The sequence below is a fragment of the Pelophylax lessonae genome (genome assembly GCF_965119305.1).
Source record: "Pelophylax lessonae genome assembly, chromosome: 8".
Lineage (NCBI taxonomy): Eukaryota > Metazoa > Chordata > Amphibia > Anura > Ranidae > Pelophylax > Pelophylax lessonae.
In genome coordinates this window covers 160786253-160806170 of record NC_138775.1, presented here as the reverse complement: position 1 = coordinate 160806170, position 19918 = coordinate 160786253, and the positions used below count along the sequence as shown (strand labels likewise).

Sequence of the window (19918 nt, the reverse complement as noted above, 5' to 3'; positions counted from 1 at the left end):
ATTTAACAACTGGAGAAATAAGCGTCTTTTCAGCTGGATCAATTCCCCATAATTTTTTCGGGAATTCCATGTCTGAACCCCGGGTGAGCTCAGGGGGTTAAACGCTATCTCCCGTGCCGGGGCGATATCTGATAGGATTTTCCTTCTCTGTCAACCAGCACCATGCCGTTCTCCACAACAAGTAATTTACATATACATATATAACTGAGGTTTTATTTCATTATGTATTAATGGTCTGATCATATTCATGATCGGATTCTTCAGTGTTAAATGTTCATTTTTCTTTCTATTCTTCATCGTCATTTCATTCTGTCTTTTGGTGGTACCCATGGACCGCGAGAAACATGGGCGGACATATAGTTATGCCCATCTGTAAGTCAGGGCGGAAGTATGTCTTTGACGGCGGCTACGTGGCACGCTTCCAAGATAAAGACTATAAGGGCGGATGTGACGTCACCGTAGACTCGCGAGATTTCACGCGAAATAGGGAAACGGAGGTGACGACATCCCAGTGCGCCGATTAGACGTAATCTCGCGAGATTCAACGAGAATTCACGGCAATGGTTTGATACTTAAGGAAACGCCGAGAGTCAGTCCGGAGAGTTATCTCTCCGTGACATGACAGGTCTATAGCTTATTTTTCCTACAATCAGTAAGTATGCTTCAGGGGACTTAAACAGCCTGTGCTAGGCTTTGACTCCACATAAGGGGATTTTCGTTTTGTTACCTTCAGGATACTGGATGGAATTGATAAGGCTGCGCTATTAAGTCTTGGGACCTGTTTGACGGCCAAAACGCTTGTGGATAGCAACTAGATGTTTGACGTTCCACCTACATTAAACGGTATTTATACGTTATCTTAACGGGCGAGATTTATGCATGGCATATTTTTATATATGGGGAATTAGATGAATATATTTTCTTTATATATTGTTGCAGGCAGCTAGTTGGTATTGATACCGATAAATACTGCAGCCCTTCAAGTGGTGGGGATACTATGGACAACCCACCTCAATATTGAGGTAAGGCAGTCCAAATCTCATAAATCCATTATATATTTTTTTTCTCTTTTTTGGGGGGGATTTCTTTCTCCTCCATATCTTTTCCCACACATAAAGTTATATATGATCCATGTATCTGTCCTAGATTGATATCCAACATCGACCTGAAAATTTGGGAATAAATTTTGGAATAGATACTTTATACATACCCGTGTGAATATTATATCCATAGAAGTCAACAAAGACACCATGGATGTTTCACATTAATATGGAGGTAAGGTATCCGAAATACCAAGGATATATCACATAGTCTACCGTGGTTAATGGATATATTTATTCTGTCGGTTCCCTGTTCTTCTTTTCTTTTTTCATCAGGATTTACCACCTGCCAAGTCCTGAAGGCACCCCCATTGGAGGATAACCATCACAAGTTTTTTAGGATCTTTTTCCTTTCTTTTATATTTGGAGGGAATTTTTTCTCTTCCCCTCTTCACATATTAAACATTTTTGATCATCATAACAGGTGAATTGATCCATAGTCTTCTATATATATGGTGGATTAAATTTATGAAACCCCCCCCCCCTTTTTCCGCTGACAATGAATTATTATCTTTAGGTAATGAACATCATGAGTTAATATCTGACTCTTGCTCCTACACTGTGGGATTACTATATATCCCCCCCTTTTTTGGACAGATATTTTTGGCTCCAAAGGTCTGCAGGTATGTGAACTCTTACCATGTGGTATGCTTCTTTCTTTTTCTTCTTCTTTTCTTGCTTAATTTTCTATAGGGTATAAGATAAGGTTTCTGACTTACTGATGGCTAATTTAGCCAGGAATTTTTCTCACAATAAGATGGAGTAATATGTTGTCGCAACTGCAAAAAGTATTCATGCTAATGATTTGATATATAATATTTAGTCATTATTTTGCTTTTTTCTTTTCTTTTCTTTTTTATATTTTTTTGATTTATTTCTGGCATATGCTTTTCAGGAATATACACAGATTCCCTGAGGAAGATTCTGGTATTATACAATTCTTCGAAACGCGTTGGACTCTGTTGTGCACCTGTAACATTGTATTGTATCACATGTCTATTTATACTGTTACATATGTAATATAAATTACCTTGACGATTCTTCCTATAATCACTTTTTTCAATAAATTGTTTTATTCTAAATTAATCTTTCCTATGAGAGATAATTACTAGTTGCCCTTAAAGTCCCACCCACCCAAAGGGGGTTAGTCTTTTTTCACAATTTTCATGGGATTATGGTAACACCCTACCTGGAAACTACCTACATACTTTTACAGTTTTATTTTTCTGTTTTTTTTTTTGTTGTTTTAAGTTATTTCCCTATCCACATTTGTTTGCAGAGCACTTGCCATGCTCTTAACTATGTTTTGCTGCCATTTGCAGCACTCTAGCCCTTTCCTTTGGTGTTTTAGAGCCATTTTAGTGCCTGAAAGTTCGGGTCCCCATTGACTTCAATGGGGTTCGGTGTCCGGACTTTTTTTTTCAAGTTCGGCCGAACCCGCCGAACACGGACATCCAGGTGTCCGCTCAACTCTAGTCTTGATTATTTCCAATGACAGAACCAATAGTGTCAGGTGGGTTGGAGATCATTCAGGGCCACCGAAGTGAGGAGGATATGTCTGCATTAAGCCACTCCCCTGGGAGCAGGGCTACATATAGATCTGTTAGTTTAACTTCTATAGTTGGGAAGATACTGGAGAGTTTAACAAAAGACCAGATAGATGAGTTCTTGCTGGAAAAAATATTTTAAGCAACAGGCAGCATAAATTCATGAAAGACAGAACTTGTCAGACAAATCTGATTTCTTTTTGTGAGGAGGTAAGTAAAAAACCTTAGACAAAGGAGTAGCTATGGACACCGTACACCTGGATTTTGCTAAAGTATTTGACACAGTTTCCCACACACGGCTAATGTGTAAGGTAAAGTTTACAGGCTTGGAAAAATCAGTTTGTAAATGGATAGAAAGCTGGATTAAAGACCAAATTCAGAGAGTAGTGGTTAATGATTCTTACTCTGAATGGTCTTGGATTATTAGTTGTGTACCCCAAGGTTCAGTGTGGGGCCCTTACTTTTTAATATATTTATAAATGATATAGGGTCTGGGATTAAGAGAACCATTTCAGTCATTGCAGATGACACCAAGCTATGCAGTGGAATAACATCCTAAGGGGATGTCTCCAACTTGCAAGCCAACCTTAATGCGCTGTTTAATTGGGCAACTGCGTGGCAAATGAGGTTTAATGTTGAAAAATGTAAAGTTATGCACTTTGGGGCTAAAAATATGCATGCATCATACTAACTAGGGGGAATCAATGGTGGAAAAGGATCTGGGTGTTCTGGTACATCATAAGCCTAATAATGGCATGCAATGCCTAGTTGCAGTTTCCTAGGCGAGAAAAATCCTTTCTTGTATTAAGAGAAATATAGACTCCAGAGAGAGAGAGAGAGAGGTATATTTTGCTCCTGTACAAATCATTAGTAAGACCTCATCTGGATTATGCAGTTCAGTTTTGGGCACCAATTCACAAAAATAATATTGGGGAACTGGAGAAAGTGCAGTTAAGAGCAACTAAACTGATAAGAAGCATGAAGGAGCTCAGCTATGAGGCAAGATAAGAGGAACTGAATTTATTCTCTCTTTAGAAGAGGAGTTTGAGGGGGATATAATCACTGTGTATAAATAAATAAGTGGTCTATATAGTGAACTTGGTGTTGAGTTTTTCACTTTAAGTCATCACGACAAGGGTCCACTCTTTCATCTGGAGATTTTATCTCCAAATACAGTTGAGAAGAGCAGAGCTGTAACAATTTGGAATAGACTCCCTCAAGAGCTGGTTCTTTCCAGCTCAGTAGATTGCTTTTAAAAAAGGCCTGGATTCTTTCTTAAATGTACATAATACAACTGGATACTAACATTTATAGGTAAAGTTGATGCAAGGTATATATGATTGCCTCTTGGGGGATCAGGAAGGACTTTTTTCCCCTGCTGGAGCAAATTGGATCATGCTTTGCTGTTTTTTTTCCTTCTTCTGGACCAACAGTGGGTAAAGGATTGCATTCTTCCCCCCTCTTTTATTGGTTGAACTTGATGGACTTCAAAAAGCTGTTCAAAAACACGAGACACTTGAGGTTCAGTTTCAAAAGGAGACATTGTTTTCTCACTTGCTAAACCCAGTCATTGTAGCTTGTCACATAAGTCAATTTTCTGCACTTAGTTATTGTGTACTGTCATGCTGGATACATTACAATGAGAACACAAATGCATGGATGCAAATTTTTTAAAGTCATTAGCTGCCCTGGAGTATGTTCAGGCAGTTGCATATGTACAACCCCAACTCTGTCGGATACAAGTTGTTACCTGGCAATTATGCTTCAGCTGTCTAAGCCCAACTCTGTGCTTCAGACGTCTCCCTCCCCTCATTGAGCGCCCTCCCTCAGTTGTGTTTATTTTATGATTTTGTAAAATGTTATTCATAAATTCCTACATGCCTTCAGGCAAGTGATGAGAGAAGTCCTCTTTGGTTCTTTTTCCAGTGGTGGTTGCCCTTTTCCCTCAGTATTGCAAAGAGTGGCACTGATGTAATGACGTCAATGTTGCTAACACCCCCTCAGGGCTAATATTATTTTGCTACTGTAAAATGATGGTTGGACTGATTATTTAGCTAATAGCAGGGTGTGTATTGGTTGATGATACACCCACTGCCTGCTGTCAATCACAAGGCCCGTGGACCTGATGGAGAATGAAGTGCCTGTAAACTCCCATCATGTTTCACACCCCAGGTACAAACACAGTTGTATGCTGTTTACACAACGGATTGCTGACTGTATCTTCAGTTCCAGAGTGCGAGTCCTTTATTAAATATTGAGGATACATATAAAAAGTAGCAATGGGTTTCTGCACCTGGGGGCTTTGGTCATAGCTGACAGCATCGACAAAACACTACAATAAATAGTTTCTCCGATCTTGAGTGCTAAAGGAAGGGACCCAGTTTCACTCTGGCCTCAGTGTGCCTCCACACTTGGCTCATGCCCCAAATTTATGTATCTGTGTACAACAGGTACATAATTCTGCCTGCTTTTCTAATAAATAAGTCATTGCTGTATTCTTTGGCAGTAAGTAGCAATTTAAACCAAACCACACAGAATGAACAAAAGGGTTAAAAGTAGGGATCCTAGAGCTGGGTCTTACCTGCATCTACAAATGTAACATCATCCTTCCATTAAAGGGGCAGGCCTAGGAAACTTGACACTGAAACTGAAATCTTGGGCATGTGCTCTGTGTGCCAGCATCTAACATTGCCACTGACAGAAAGTGATTTTCTCTTGCTATTCAAAGGGCAGCTGAGTGTCACAATATGGGACTTTTTGCAAAAACTCCCTTAAAACAGCAATTTTGACTCTCCCTCTTGAAAAAAACAAAACAAAAACTAAAAAACTGCACGTACCTGCAAAATCTTCAAAAAAGTGTTCACATAAGAAAAAATACCAGGCATGCTGATAGGCAAAGCTCCAAAATTTCTTGATAGTACCAAAGCTTGCCTGCCCTTTCCTGACTCCTGTGCATTCCTATTGACCAATGTGGCAGCCCATGCTGTTAAGCCAACAGTAATCTAACAGGATGGGACAGAGCTCTGGCTTTAAGAACGATCAGGAAGTCATCCATACTTGAAGGCTTTTTGAAGTTCCTATAAGTACATGCAGGCATCTTTAGGTGTCTACGCTTTATACCTGCAGCAGTTTTCTAATTTTTTTTTCTAGAGACAGGGCCCCTGTAAATAATAATCTTATCTCTGTCTTTTTCTTTCTTTACTTGTATACAGTATCTTACACATATGTACTAAATAAATGTATATTTTACAGAAAAACTGATTTAAAATTGCTGATAGAAACAATTTATTTAGATCAATCTTTTATTACTGGTTTTCAAGTTATTTATAATGATTCAAAAAATACAAAATTGTAAGTCACACGGTGGTACACACTAGAAATAAAATACATGGCTTACTAAAACACATAAGCGTAGAAGGTATATGGGAGTACAACCAACAACATTATCTAGAACATTTATCATCCTCAGTCAAAATGTGTACATTTCCTGTTCCTATCACAATATCTGACTGATGATCTATAAAAGATGTTCATTTAATAAAGTTTGAGTTGAAGGCAGTGCTGGACCCCTCAAGGCTGCCTAGCAGCAAGTTACTGTGTGGCACATGTAGATGGGATTGCTTCCAATGGGTTATATCCCAATTGTAGGTAGTAAGTGATAGACTTTGTTGGGGTCTAGGGCTGCTACCTTTCTAATAACGACAATGAAGGCGTTACTGCAGTGAACAATTTGGGTGATTGGAGAAGGGTGCCCGATGTCCAAAAAGAGGAAGGTCTCAGTTGATGAATTGTATAGTTATTTGATGGAGATAAAAGTAAACAAGACTGGCTACTGCAGAGCTGCTGATTAAATATAACCCTCTCACAATTTAACCACTCTTCAAGAAATACAGCCCTGAAGAAAGAAAGGGGGTCTTGTTTACTTTTATCTCCAGAAGATAATGATAAAATTCATCAAGTGAGACCTTCCTCTTTTTGGACATCAGGTGCTCCTCTCCAGTCACCCAAAGTATTTATTAAAGTGTCACTAACCAATGTCTTTACTCGGTTTTATTCAGTGAAATAAGTTACAATGATGGGGACTAGAATGAAAAAAATATTGAAGAATATAAGAAAATAATTTGGAGTAGAGGGTTTCCATGTAGAAGCGGTAGCATATAACTGGTACTAAGAAAAACAGGAGGGGTGGAAAAGGGAGGGAAAGTTTTACCTCTCTCCACCATGATCAAAACAACAAAGAACTGCATTGAAGAGGATGCCATAAATTAAAATTCTGCTGAGTACAGAACGGAATACGCAATACAGTTCAGTTAATCCAAGTAGTTGTATGCTGGTCCAGCCTATCATCTTCTGCTGCTAAGAGCTGTTCTAAGTCCATAATAGAATCCAACTCTAAAACCCCTTCTGTTCAGAAACAATTTTTTTAAACAGTGTATGTACTCTATAATATAAAAATGTAATACCAAGCAGGGTAAAGAGATTTAAATGTGCTGTTTTGCCTGCCCTTGTCAGGCCTTGCAATCCTAATTTGATTGCTTTCTTCATCTCAAGTGCAATATTCTTCTGAAACCAGTTTTCAGTATATATTAGGTTCACTTTCCACAGAAGGCTGAACAGTAATTTCATCTGTTGCTATAAGAAAGAAATAGGGACAATTTAAATTTGTAAGTTGTTGACACTGTATAACAAGCACTAAGATTTTTTTCTGAGGTACACAATGATACCTTCTGAAGGTGCACAAAGATTCCGCTCACCCACCGGGGAGTCCAATAGTGAGCGGAATTGATTGATGCGCATCGGAAGGTACATTGATTATTATTTGCAACCCTCGGTAGTTAAAACAGCCTCCTACTTGAGAGACACTAAGGATGTTATCAATATCCTCGGGAGGACATTTTTAAATGGAGACCATCTGCTAGTGACAGCTGATGTTGCCTCCCTTTACACCTGCATCCCGCATTCCCGAGGGTTTGAGGCGGTTCAATACTTTTTACAAAGAGATGACTCCATCCCTTCATTGCAACGGGATTTTATTTTGGAGCTTCTGTTGTTTGCTGCTGGTCACAATTATTTTTGGTTTGATGGAGATTTTTATTTACAGCAGAGAGGTGTGGCCATGGGGGCAAAGTTCGCCCCCAGTTTGGCCAACCTGTTTATGGCCAAGTGGGAGGAGGATGTCGTTTTACCCTATGGCGCAACCCAAGGTTACTCTCTGGGTTCGCTATATAGACAACATCCTCCTCCTCTGGAAGGGTGATCAGCTGTCTCTTGAAGCATTTATGACCACTCTTAATTTGAATGACAGGGGTATCCAGTTAACCTATGAATAGAGTAAATCCAAGATTCATTTCTTGGATCTGGAAATTTCGGTCAGTGGCGATGGATTAATTACCAGCACTTTTTTTAAAGCCACTGACCGAAACTCATATCTACCCACGGACAGTTGCCATCATAGGTCTTGGCTTAGGTCAATTCCTAACAGCCTATTCACCAGGCTGAGACGCAACTGTACCCTCGATTCAGATTATTTTGAACAGTCCTAAGTCCTTAAGAATAGATTTGTAGCAAAGGGATATAAATCAAGTGAATTGGAAGCAGAAATTGTTAAGGTGTCCCTAATAGACAGAGGTAAGCTATTGTCTAATTCTTCAAGAGAAAATAATGGTTCAAACTTTGCCAAATAGTCCCTCTTTACAGAGTTTTCCATACAGCATAGACAAAATAACCACTTGCCTACTGTGCACTTAAACACCCTTCCCATCCAGGCCAATTTTCAGCTTTCAGCGCTCGCACGCGTTGACTGACAATTGCGCGGTCATGCTACACTGTACCCATATGAAATTTTTATCATTTTTTTTCACACAAATAGAGCTTTCTTTTGGTGGTATTTAATCACCTCTGGGTTTTTTATTTTTTACAAAAAGAAAAAAGACAGAAAATTTTGAAAAAAAAAAAAGTTTTTCTTATTTTCGGCGAGTAAATTTTGAAAATAATTTTTTCTCCCTCACTGATGTGCGCTGATGAGGCGGCACTGATGGGCACTGATAGGCTGCACTGATGGGCACTGATGAGGTGGCACTTATGGGCACTGATGAGGTGGCACTTATGGGCACTGATGAGGTGACACTTATGGGCACTGATGAGGAGGTACTAATATGCCACACTGATGAGCACTGATAGGCGGCATTGATAGACGGCACTGATAGGCGGCACTGATAGGCGGCACTGATGAGCACTGATAGGTGGCACTGCTGGGCACTGAGAGGTGGCACTGCTGGACACTGAGAGGCGGCACTGACGGGCGGCACTGATGGGCACTGATAGGCGGCACTGATGGACACTGATGGGTGGCACTGATGAGCACTGATGGGCGGCACTGATGAGCACTGATGGGCAGCACCATCAGTGCCCACACTCAGTGCCCATAGTGCTGCCAGTCAGTGCTCATCAGTGCCTAGATGAGCAGGCACTGATGGGCACTGACTGGCAGCACTATGAGCACTGATTGTGGGCATTGATGGGGGCACTGATGGCGGGCACTGTGGGCACTGATGGGGGGGCAATGTGTGTGTTTTTTTTTACCTTTAGTAATCAGGGCACTGATCACATTGCTGTGTGTCCCCAGCGGCTGTCGACTCCCCCTCCTTCCTCACACTGCAGTGTCTGTGTGAGGAAGGAGCGCCATATGAGTTTACATATGAGATCATCTCTCATTGGACGGCTTGATCACGTGGTGAATGGCCGCTGTGATTGGCCATTCACCATGATCTGTGATCGGCCGTGTCCAAGGGACACGGCCGACACAGATTCTCCCCGATGCGCGCTCGCGGGAGCGCGCGGGGAGAGTCTTTCTGGGAGGCCGTTTAAAAACGGCCTCCCGAAAATTCAAGTCCGCGCTACAGCCGTATATAGGCTGTAGCGTGGATGTGAGGTAGTTAAAGGCATTTTTTCCAAATATTGGGACATTTTGAAAAACAATTGAGTTTTAGGTCCTGTTCTACCCGATAAAGCGCTGGTCACGTTCAGAGGTGCTCTATCCCTCAGAAATCGTCTTGCCCCGAATGTTATTAACACTCCAAAGAGACCGGTGTTTTTCCAGAATCTAGTAGGATACTATCCCTGTAAGAAATGTAACGTTTGTAAAATGAATTGTACCCGTGGAAAGGTTAGTTCTTTCCAATCCACGGTCACCAATTCCACCTTCCCTATGAAAGTGTTCTCCACATGCGATACAACACATGTGGTTTATTTGATCACATGTCCTTGTAATAAGCAGTATGTTGGCCGCACTATTAGAACATTTTCTGTCCGTGTCAACGAACATATTAGTAACACCTTAAAAGGGAAGACAAACCATAGTGTACCAAAACATTATGCGTTATGTCACAATAAAAATCAGACAGGTACCAGGTTCCAGGTTATTGACCGATTCATTGCCCCCTGGAGAGGTGCATCCAAGATTCAAGGTGTTTCTCGCCTCAAGACTTATTGGATTTACACCTTACAATCGTATGTTCCATATGGGCTCAATGTGGAATGGGACATTAACGCATTTATAAATACCTCTTAGGATGGAGGTGCGTTTCTGTTCCCATTTCTCTATTATTCTATGGTCTCTTTCCATTAATGTGTATATCCCACAATATTTCATTAACGGTTCACCCTTTTAGATGTGTGTGACTTTAAAACCCCATCTTTTCCCCTCCTCTCCCATTCCTCACTTTCAGAGGGATATAATTGGAGATTTGGGGTAGTTTGTCTCTATATTCAATACTCCCGATTCCTATACTTTAGTCACATTTTATAATAATTTTTACAAATTGTATTCATTTTTATTAATTTTTAATAATTTTAGTTCTGGTTTATTTCCACTGGTCATGTTGCGGTTTGTACCGATATAGTGATATAATATATGGCAGTAGAATATATCAGATCGCTAACTATTATCTGTTTTTATCTTTATCAGTTTACTGTGTTTATATTCTATGGGCATTGTCATGAGCTTTTGGCTTGTAACAGTAATAGATCTATACAGTGAAGGATTCAAGATTGTTTGTTTAGATCTCATTAGTGTAGTCTTTTCTCCCCATCTTGCTCAGGCTTCGGTTTAGGATGAAGTATCTTATGTTGCCTCGGTTACAGGGATGCACCTCCTCGCTTCCTGTTGTTGTCCTGTGGGCTGGAGATATGGTCTCGCTGATTACACAGTCAACTGACTCCCGGAAGTGACGCCGCCCCTATGATGAGCTTCCTGTATGAGAGCGAGGCTTGACATGCAAGCCGACACCATTTTGGAGGAAGTGGCAGCTCTCTCAGCTGTCATGGATTATCTGATCTTTATGGGGATAAGACACACTATTTAAGACGCCGGAGAGGGCTCTCCTAATATGGCAACCTCCTATGATTATGTCTGCTTAGAGGAAATGCGTTAGGACCGTCATTCATGCCATCTACTTCTGTATTACAGGCCTAAGTTCATTGGATGCTTGTAAGTGTTTTTTTGGCTTTTATATTATAATAAAGTCTAGTGGTTTTACACTATGTCGGTCTTATCCGGCTTTCTCCATGTATAACTGTGAGAGATTTACGGCTTCCGTTGTGATACCGTGGCTACCTTCCTGATATCCGGTGTTCCAGCCTTGTCTTGGAAGTATACAGCAATACCAGCCCGTATGGCCCATATACTATTTAGTATCTTAGGTCCATACTCTCTGGTGAGCGCAATTTATTGATCTTTGGTGTGCGGTCCCCTGGCATGGTTGAATATCATCTTTGTATTTGGAAGCACACCTATCATCACTACCTGGGACTCTCTTTATGAACTTTTTTCAGTGGCTACACTTGATCACCTCATATTTCATTTGATTATATATCATTTATTTTGATTTGTGTATTCATGGATTCACTTATGGTCACATGATGTTTGTTATTTTGGTTTAGCGCTGCAATTTTCAATTTTTTCATTTTTACACAATGATAGCATACTTTATTACTAGTGATATCTCATATTGCATACTATTATTAGTGGCAAAATAACAAATATCACGTGATGGCACTGCATCACTTATCAAGGAAGAAAAATATTCCAGGAGCTATTTAAAAAAAAGTATTTCTACCTTTTAATTTTAAAGTGAACCTGTCAGTACAGGGTCACTTGTAAAGAAAAACATATCTGTAATTGAAGAGAGGCTCTATGAATACTTAAATCTCCAGCAGCCCATTTCTTGAAATGCTTTTTCGTTGGTTCTTGACAACTGCTGCATGTGTTTCACGCTTTTGAATGTGTGAAATATCTGCTCCCCTACCGCATGCCGTGGTTTCTCCCTTTTAGCTTTTACGTCACTACAGGATGTACAAGCCAGTGGGAGGCATCATTGCGTGTGGTGGGTGATAAAGGCATACGATTTATCAAGCCAGTCAACTACCTGCAGTGGTCAGCTAAAAGCAAAGAGATGTCATTTTTAAAACTTTTTTCGCTTGGTTAGTGAGAAAAAAAAAAAAAGCTAAACGGTCTGAGCTTGGGGAGAATGAGGCTTGGATGCTTTATTCTGTTTTAACCCCTTTTCCACAAAGTGAAAAAAAAACAAAATGAGCTTTATAGAAAGAACTCTGTGTACTTACCTATTTTAAAGCATTTTGGATACTCTATAACTCCGCTGAGACATTTGACTTTTAATTTCTCATGCTCAGAAGTTTTATAATCAGGCAAACAGGCAAATTCAATGGTCTCATTTTCCTTAATACCACATTTGTTTTGCACCTTTTGATTTCCACAATGCTTATTACCATTTTTCACTGTGATGTTGTTTTCTAGCATTGTCATTTCATTTAGAGAACAAGGTTCTGTAACATAAACATATGCTTAAAATAGGAGTTCCAGATAAAAGACATTTAGTTATAGACATACGAGTGTTTTTTGCAGAAAAAAAATCATTCATATAAAAAGGTTTGTTGTTTTTTAAGAACATTTAAAACAACATTTAAGCCCTAAAATGGACAAATGTCTTCCTCTGGCCTTTCCCCTTTTCCACACTGCTAAACATGCCTACTTTTCACTCTCCTGCCAGTTAGGGATGATCGAACGGTTCGGGTCGACGATCGGTTCGGCCCAAACATTGGGTGTTCGAGGTTCGGCCGAATTTAGAACTTTTTGCCCAAAAAGTTCGGAATTCGGCAACCAGAACCGACCAAAATGCAATGGTTCAGGAAATGGGCTTTAAAAGCCTGTGATTGGACCAGAACCATTAGCAAAAGCCAATTGAGGGGGCAGAAGAATGCTAGGAATGTGATTGGAGTGACTAGGGGGTCCCTAGACCAATCATTAGTGAATACGCCCCCCAGTATATAAGATAGCCCCCGCCAAATTCCTAGCATTGTTATACTGGACATGGAAGAGAGTGGAAGCAGTTCTGTTAATTTTACTTTAAAAGTGTCATTTAGCATTTATTAGTGTGAGGAAAGGGATATCTAGTGTAGTTAGAGTGCTCCTTTACACTTTAGTTAGCTTCAAAAATTTAGTTTCTGTAGGGAAAGTATGAAGTGTCAGGGTGACCGTAATGTAGTGTAGGGTGAACTGACACTGACTGCTATGGCAGGGTGACCGCAATAGAGAAAAGCTATTTTCTCTTAGCTGACTTTCGTTTCTGTAATATGGCTTCGCCGCCACCAGCATTTTTGGCTGCAGGCGTTGCTAGTGCTTTTTTGAGCACATGTTTGGAGTCAGACATGACATCTGAACATGTGTATAGGGGGTATATATACACACCCATGTCTGTATATATACACCTGCACATATATAGGTGTGAAAGGAGCAGAAAAAACTACTTGCGCTAATGAAATAATTAACACCAATATATTTCTGCTCCTATCACACCTATATATGTCTAGGTGTGTATATACATATAAGTATGTGTGTATATACACCACTATACACAAGTTCAAATGTTTTGCCTGCCTCCAAAGAACCCAAAAAAATTCCCAAAAAACGCTAGCGTCAAAAAAACAAAAACGCCCAGGTGTGTTGTTGCAGGCATTTTGGGGGGTTTTTTGGAGGCAGGCAAAACATCTGAACTTGTGTATAGTGTACCTGTGAAGTTTCAGCTCTGTAGCATGTCCAGAACCAGAAAAAAAGATAATTTTTCATTAGAGCAGGGAACTTGGGACCCCACTTTTACACTTATATGATTTTTTGGGGGGGTTCTGGACATGCTACAGAGCTGAAACTTCACAGGTACACCTTTTAGACCCCCCAGACACTAAATCACACAAAAAAAAAGTTCTTGAAAATTGTCATTTTTGATAGATTTTTGATAGAGAGCCAATTATTGAAAAAATAAAAAAAATAAAAAAAAATAAAAAAAATAAAAAAAGTTCAGATGTTTTTCCTGACTCCAAAGAACCCAAAAAAATGCCCCCCAAAAAACACCTGCTATTAAACCGGCAAGGTGTGAAAAGCGAGAAGCCATATTCCAGATTCCAGTGGTCTATAAGTGCACAAATACAAACGATCTTTTTTTTTATGGTGTTGGACATGCTACAGAGCTGAAACTTCACAGGTACACTTTTTAGACCCCCCAGATAATAAATCCAAAGAATTTTTTTTATTTTTTTTTATTTTTTCAATAATTGGCTCTCTATCAAAAATCTATTAAAAATGACAATTTTTAAGAACTTTTTTTGTGTGATTTTGTGTCTGGGGGGTCTAAAAGGTGTACCTGTAAAGTTTCAGCTCTGTAGCATGTCCAGAACCCCCCCAAAAAAATCATATAAGTGTAAAAGCGGGGTCCCACCATCCCTGGTCTACTGAAAAAGTATCTTTTTTATGGTTCTGGACATGCTACAGAGCTGAAACTTCCCAGGTACACTTTTTAGACCCAGATACTAAATACTAAATCCAAAGAAATTTTTTTTTTAATTTTTATTTTTAATTTTTTAAATAATTGGCTCTCTATCAAAAATGACAATTTTTAAGAACTTTTTTTGTGTGATTTTGTGTCTGGGGGGTCTAAAAGGTGTACCTGTGAAGTTTCAGCTCTGTAGCATGTCCAGAACCCCCAAAAAAAAGATCATATAGGTGTAAAAGTGGGGTCCCAAGTTCCCTGCTCTAATGAAAAATTATCTTTTTTTCTGGTTCTGGACATGCTACAGAGCTGAAACTTTACAGGTACACTTTTTAGACCCCCCAGATACTAAATCCAAAGTCAAAATAAAAAAAAAAATCTATTTTTTTTTTCAATAATTTGCTTTTTTTTATCAAAAATGACAATTTTTAAGAACTTTTTTTGTGTGATTAATAGTCCCTGGGACATGACCCAGAACCCTAGGCACTTTTTAAGGGCATTTATTGGGTTTTAGGGCTTTAAAATGGTGTTTTTTGATTACTGAAGTTCGGGTCCATTGATTTCAATGGGGTTCTGAAATCCGGGCCGAACTTTCGGGTAGTTTGGATGTTCTGGCCGAACCGAACTTTTCAAAAGTCATCAAAAAAGTCATCGATCATCCCTACTGCAAGTTGCCTGCCAGAGCAGTGTGCGTCCGTATAACTAAAATTGTAGTCCCAGGCTCCTTAGAACATGTGAATCTCTCTCTATTCTTCCATAATCTGCTGCTTGTAAGAATGTCCAATTGGCAGGCCTGAACATTGTTGACTGAGGTTGGGGGAAGAGTCTTTAGCCTGGAGCTTACACAGGTTGGCTGTTATGTAAAACTGTTGTTTTGCTCTGCATGGACAATTTTTTAATCACATCAGCCGTGCCTGGTAGAAATGAAGAGATGTAACATCAAAGCACGGTGCTGTGTATGAATATATATTAAACGTGGGGAAGATTTACTGAAGCTGGAGAGTGCAAAATCAGGCGCAGCTCTGCAAAGAAGCCAATAAGCTTCCAGGTTTTATTGCCAAAGCTTAATTGAACATTCTGAAGTTAGAATCTGATTGGCTATCGTGCATAGCTGCACCAGATTCTGAGTGCTCCAGTTATAGTAAATCTACCCATATATATCTGTTTTAAATACATATACAGTATGTTTACAAACTACATCTCCAATCACAGTGTGTCAATCACAGTCGGTCACAAATGTAAACAAAGACCGGCAACTCACTGTTTCTGGCTTCTTCTCCTCAAACACAGATCTAGTGTGAGGAGAAGAGTGTTGGCAAACTGTGAGTTACCGATCTTAGTGTATTTCTACTGTGCACAACACACACCAGGAAAAAGCTAACTTGTCACATCGCCCATCAGCAGTGTTACTGTCACCCATCAGTGCCCATCAGTGTACCTGTTACCCATCAGCAGTATACCTGTTGCCCATCAGTGCCCATCGGCAGTGCGCCTGTCGCACTTCACACATCATTGCCGCCATCACCAGAGTACCCGTCACACAGCCACCATCAGTAGAGTCCCTGTTCTACAGCCGCCAATAAGCAGGGTACCTGTCCTACAGCCTCCCATCAGTAGAGTACTCATTCTACAGCCACCCATGAGCAGAGTACTCATCACACATCTGCCCATCAGTAGAGTACCCATCCTACAGCCACCATCAGCAGTCTATATGTCAAAAGTGTCACCAGAACCAGCCATGTCAAAATGATTTACACTAGTGAGGAGAAGTTTTAAATCCTCAGTATGACTGATGGGAGCAGCAGGGAGCTCTCACCATCGGATTCTGATTCTGTGTATATACCGGTCAAAAGTAGTGGATCAATGACTGAATCAGAGAAGGAAAGGGTCCCTCCTAAAAGGATAAGGCAATCTGAAAATCAGACAGCCACCAGCAGCGCCATACACCCCAATGGTGAATTTACAGACACCAATGGGGCTAGTCCCCAGGATGAAAAACCCAGTACCAGCACTGGAAAAACACACCAGACCCCCAATAATTAGTACCCATAAAACTCTCCCAGACATAATTGTGAACCCAATATGGCTTCGCTTAAACTTGGGATCAGCAAGTATTCCTCCAAGTATTTGGTGAAGCACAGCCAGGTGTGCAGGCCAACACTGAATATTTTTCAGAAATTTATTTTTTTTATTTATTTTAGCCTGACAACTTACTTTAGTTTATTGTGGACCAGACTAACCTTTTTGCCCAACAATATATTGCAAACAACCCAAATTCATGCTATGCTTGTCCGTTTGAATGGAGGTGTCTTACAGTGGAGGAGTTCAAGTTATTTTTAGGCCTCTCCATTAACATGGACCTTACAAAGAAAATGAAGAACGTGCCTATTGGTCCACCCACCCCATTCATCACATGCCGATTTATTCTTCTGTAATGCCCAAGTTATGCTATGAAATGGTCATGCATTTTCTTCATTTCAGTGAGATTACCCAGTGCCCTCCCCAAGATCATCCCAAATATGACAAACTATACAAAATTCACCAACTTTTTTTCCCAAAGATTTGCTGAACATTATGTGCCTACTCAAAACATCTGTGTGTATGAATCCCTTGTCCACTTCACTGCCCGGCTGGGATTCAAGCGATACATTCCCAGCAAAAGGGCCAGATATGGAGTAAAGATCTACAAGGTTTGTGAAAGAGCCACGGGATATATGTATTCACACAGATTCAGTGTGTATGGAGGCAAAAGATTGCCAGCTCCAGCCCCCTGAGTGACCAACCTACATTGACACATGTGGAAAAAATGTCTGGGACCTAGCATTTCCACGTTTCAACAAGGGTTATCACATCTACCTTGAAAACTTCTTTACAAAAGTCTACACCTTTTCCTCCACCTGTACCGTAAGAAAACCTTGGCCTGTGGTACCACCCAAAAAAACAGGAAGGGCTTCCCACAAAGTTTAGTGTCCACAAAGCTACAAAGGGGAGAGTCAGCAAGTCTGAGGAACGATGAATTGTTACCCGTGAAGTGGAAGAATAAGAGAGATGTGTATGTCCTGTCCACCAATGACACATTGGTGGAAATTCCCAAAAGACACTGTCCCATCCAAAAGCCTATGTGTATCCAAGATTATAATCTCTGCATGGTAGCAGGGGGGTGGATTTCAACAATTAAGTGCTACAGCCCTATTTAGTAACAAGATGGTTGCATTTGTGGTACATAAAAGTTGCAAATAACCTTTTTCAATTGGCCATTTATGATGCATATGTCACCTACCCTAAATCTACAGAAAGACCCACCATATTATAGAAGAAATCATCATATCTCTTATCTAACAGCATGGACCCCCCCAGAAAAAATTTGCTCTGATTCTTTGAGCAGACTTCATGAGTGTCATTTTCCTGAGAGCATTCCACCAACAGAAGCAGTCCGAAGATGCTATTGTCCCCAATGTCTCTCCCAAAAGGGCCTATACATTGGAGACTGCTTCTGACATTATCTCATATCCCTAGCCCATATTTCTAACAGCCTGCCCCATTTTCTAATATCTGTTGATTTTTTGCCTGCTGTCTTAACTGAAAAAAAAAAAAAATTGAAAAAAATAAAATAAAGTCCCATTTTCCCCCCTTTTTTATTGTTTTCCCTGTTAGATATGTTAGGCAATGGGCTGTTTGTACCAATCTATAATTTACTGTGAGTTCAATATTACATTACGATTTTATCTTGTTATATTTGCTATAAGGCCCATTGCCCGGTGTAGCTTTTTTACCAATTTTATTTTTATTTCCCCTATATATGCTGTCTTAACTGATCATACCACTGCCTTCCACCTGAACTGACCCCGATCTGTTTATGGACTATTTCTCTGCCTGCTATCTGCATTGTTTATCAGCCACGTTTCTGCCTTCCACCTGAACTTAACTGGCTTGTTTATTGACTATGCCTCTGCTTGCTGTCTGGATTGTTTATCAACCACGTTTCTGCCTTCTACCTGCACTGGCCTTGGCCTGTTAATCGACTAGGTTTTTTGCCTGTCGCTTGGACTGATCTTTTGCCCTGCTACTTTAGTAGTGGGATTCAAGTAAACACAGGGGTCTCACATATGCCAGGGGCTTCAAAATAGTGTTTTGAGTGGGGAAAACCAATTTTTGTTTTTTTTCTGGGTTTTGTAATTCCCAGATCTGGGTCTGATGACTGAAGGCTTAGAAGAGATTTGGATGGGAAGCAACCTTTACCCCTGTGATTTTTGTGTTACATAGGTTGCAATTTTAGGTACAAAATCCATTCAGAAATTGAAAAGGTTTTGTGGTATCCCCATAATGTAGCAGAATGTAATTTGGGGTGTAATGCTAAATATGTACAGTATATGCTGTTTGTTAGAAATATCTTATAGTTTGACAACTGTGTAAAAAAAAAATAATAATTTTCTTTCCACTTTTTCCATAAACTTATGGAAAAAAATTACATGTTCAAAAGACTCATTATACCTCATGGAAAATAGGTAGGGATGTTTGCTTTCCAAAATGAGTTAATTTCATGGGTGTTTGCACTGTTCTGGTGCTCCAGGGCCTTCAAAAATGTGCTAGGTTGTCAGGAAATTAGATATGTCATGTATGCCCTTAGAACACCTGAACGTGCTACATTGATGTTGGGCCTCTCTATGTGGCCAGACTGTGGAAAAGTCCCACACACGTGGTATCGCCATACTCAGGAGAAGTAGCAGATTGTAATTTGGGGTTTAATTATTGGTATGTACATATTGTGTGCTAGAAATATCTTATAAATTGACAACTTTGTGTAAAAAAAAATTTTTTAAATTTTCTTTCCACTTTTTCCAAAAACTTGTGGAAAAAATGACAAGTTCAAAAGACTCATTATGCCTCAAAGAAAATACAATGGGGTTTCTTTCCAAACTTGGGTCATTTTGTGGGTGTTTCCATTGTCCTGTTAATACAGGACCTTCGAAAATGTGATTTTATCAAGGTTATCAGGAAATTTGCTGTGTAATTTATGCCCTTAGAACGCCTGAAGGTGCTACTTTGATGTTGGGCCTCTCTATGTGGCCGGGCTGTGGAAAACTTTCACACATGTGCTATCTCCATACTCAGGAGAAGTAGAAGAATGTATGTTGGATGTAGTTCTTGGCATGTACATGCTGTGTGCTAGAACAAGCTAGAGATGGCCTTGCGGTTTGCCCAGCGTTCGGTTCGCGTCGAGTTTTGCTTGGTCGCAAATTTGCGAAAAGGCAGACTTTTGCCAATGTTCGTGGCGGCCATATTAGTTTACATTGGGGAGAACTTTGACCCATGACACAGCCGTCAGGTGGAACAGGACAGCCAATTGAAAAATTTCAGCACATGAACATGCCCCCTACCTTATAAATAGACCAGAGCAGGCGGCCATTTCACATTCTGCTTTTTGTCAGCG

The 19918-nt window shown here is 40.1% G+C and overlaps 1 protein-coding gene across 1 annotated transcript in view; it reads right to left on the bottom strand.

Annotated features, from left to right (window-relative positions):
- Positions 1-6755: 6755 nt before the first annotated feature.
- Positions 6756-19918, bottom strand: part of LOC309562077 (coagulation factor XIII B chain-like) — a 121089-nt gene continuing 107926 nt past the window's right edge. The window contains exons 4-5 of the mRNA XM_082266194.1: positions 12269-12490; positions 6756-7279 (exon numbers count right to left, since the gene is read on the bottom strand). Coding sequence (XP_082122320.1) covers positions 7224-7279; positions 12269-12490 — 278 coding nt within the window. The 3' untranslated portion in view covers positions 6756-7223. The remainder of the gene's footprint in view (positions 7280-12268; positions 12491-19918) is intronic.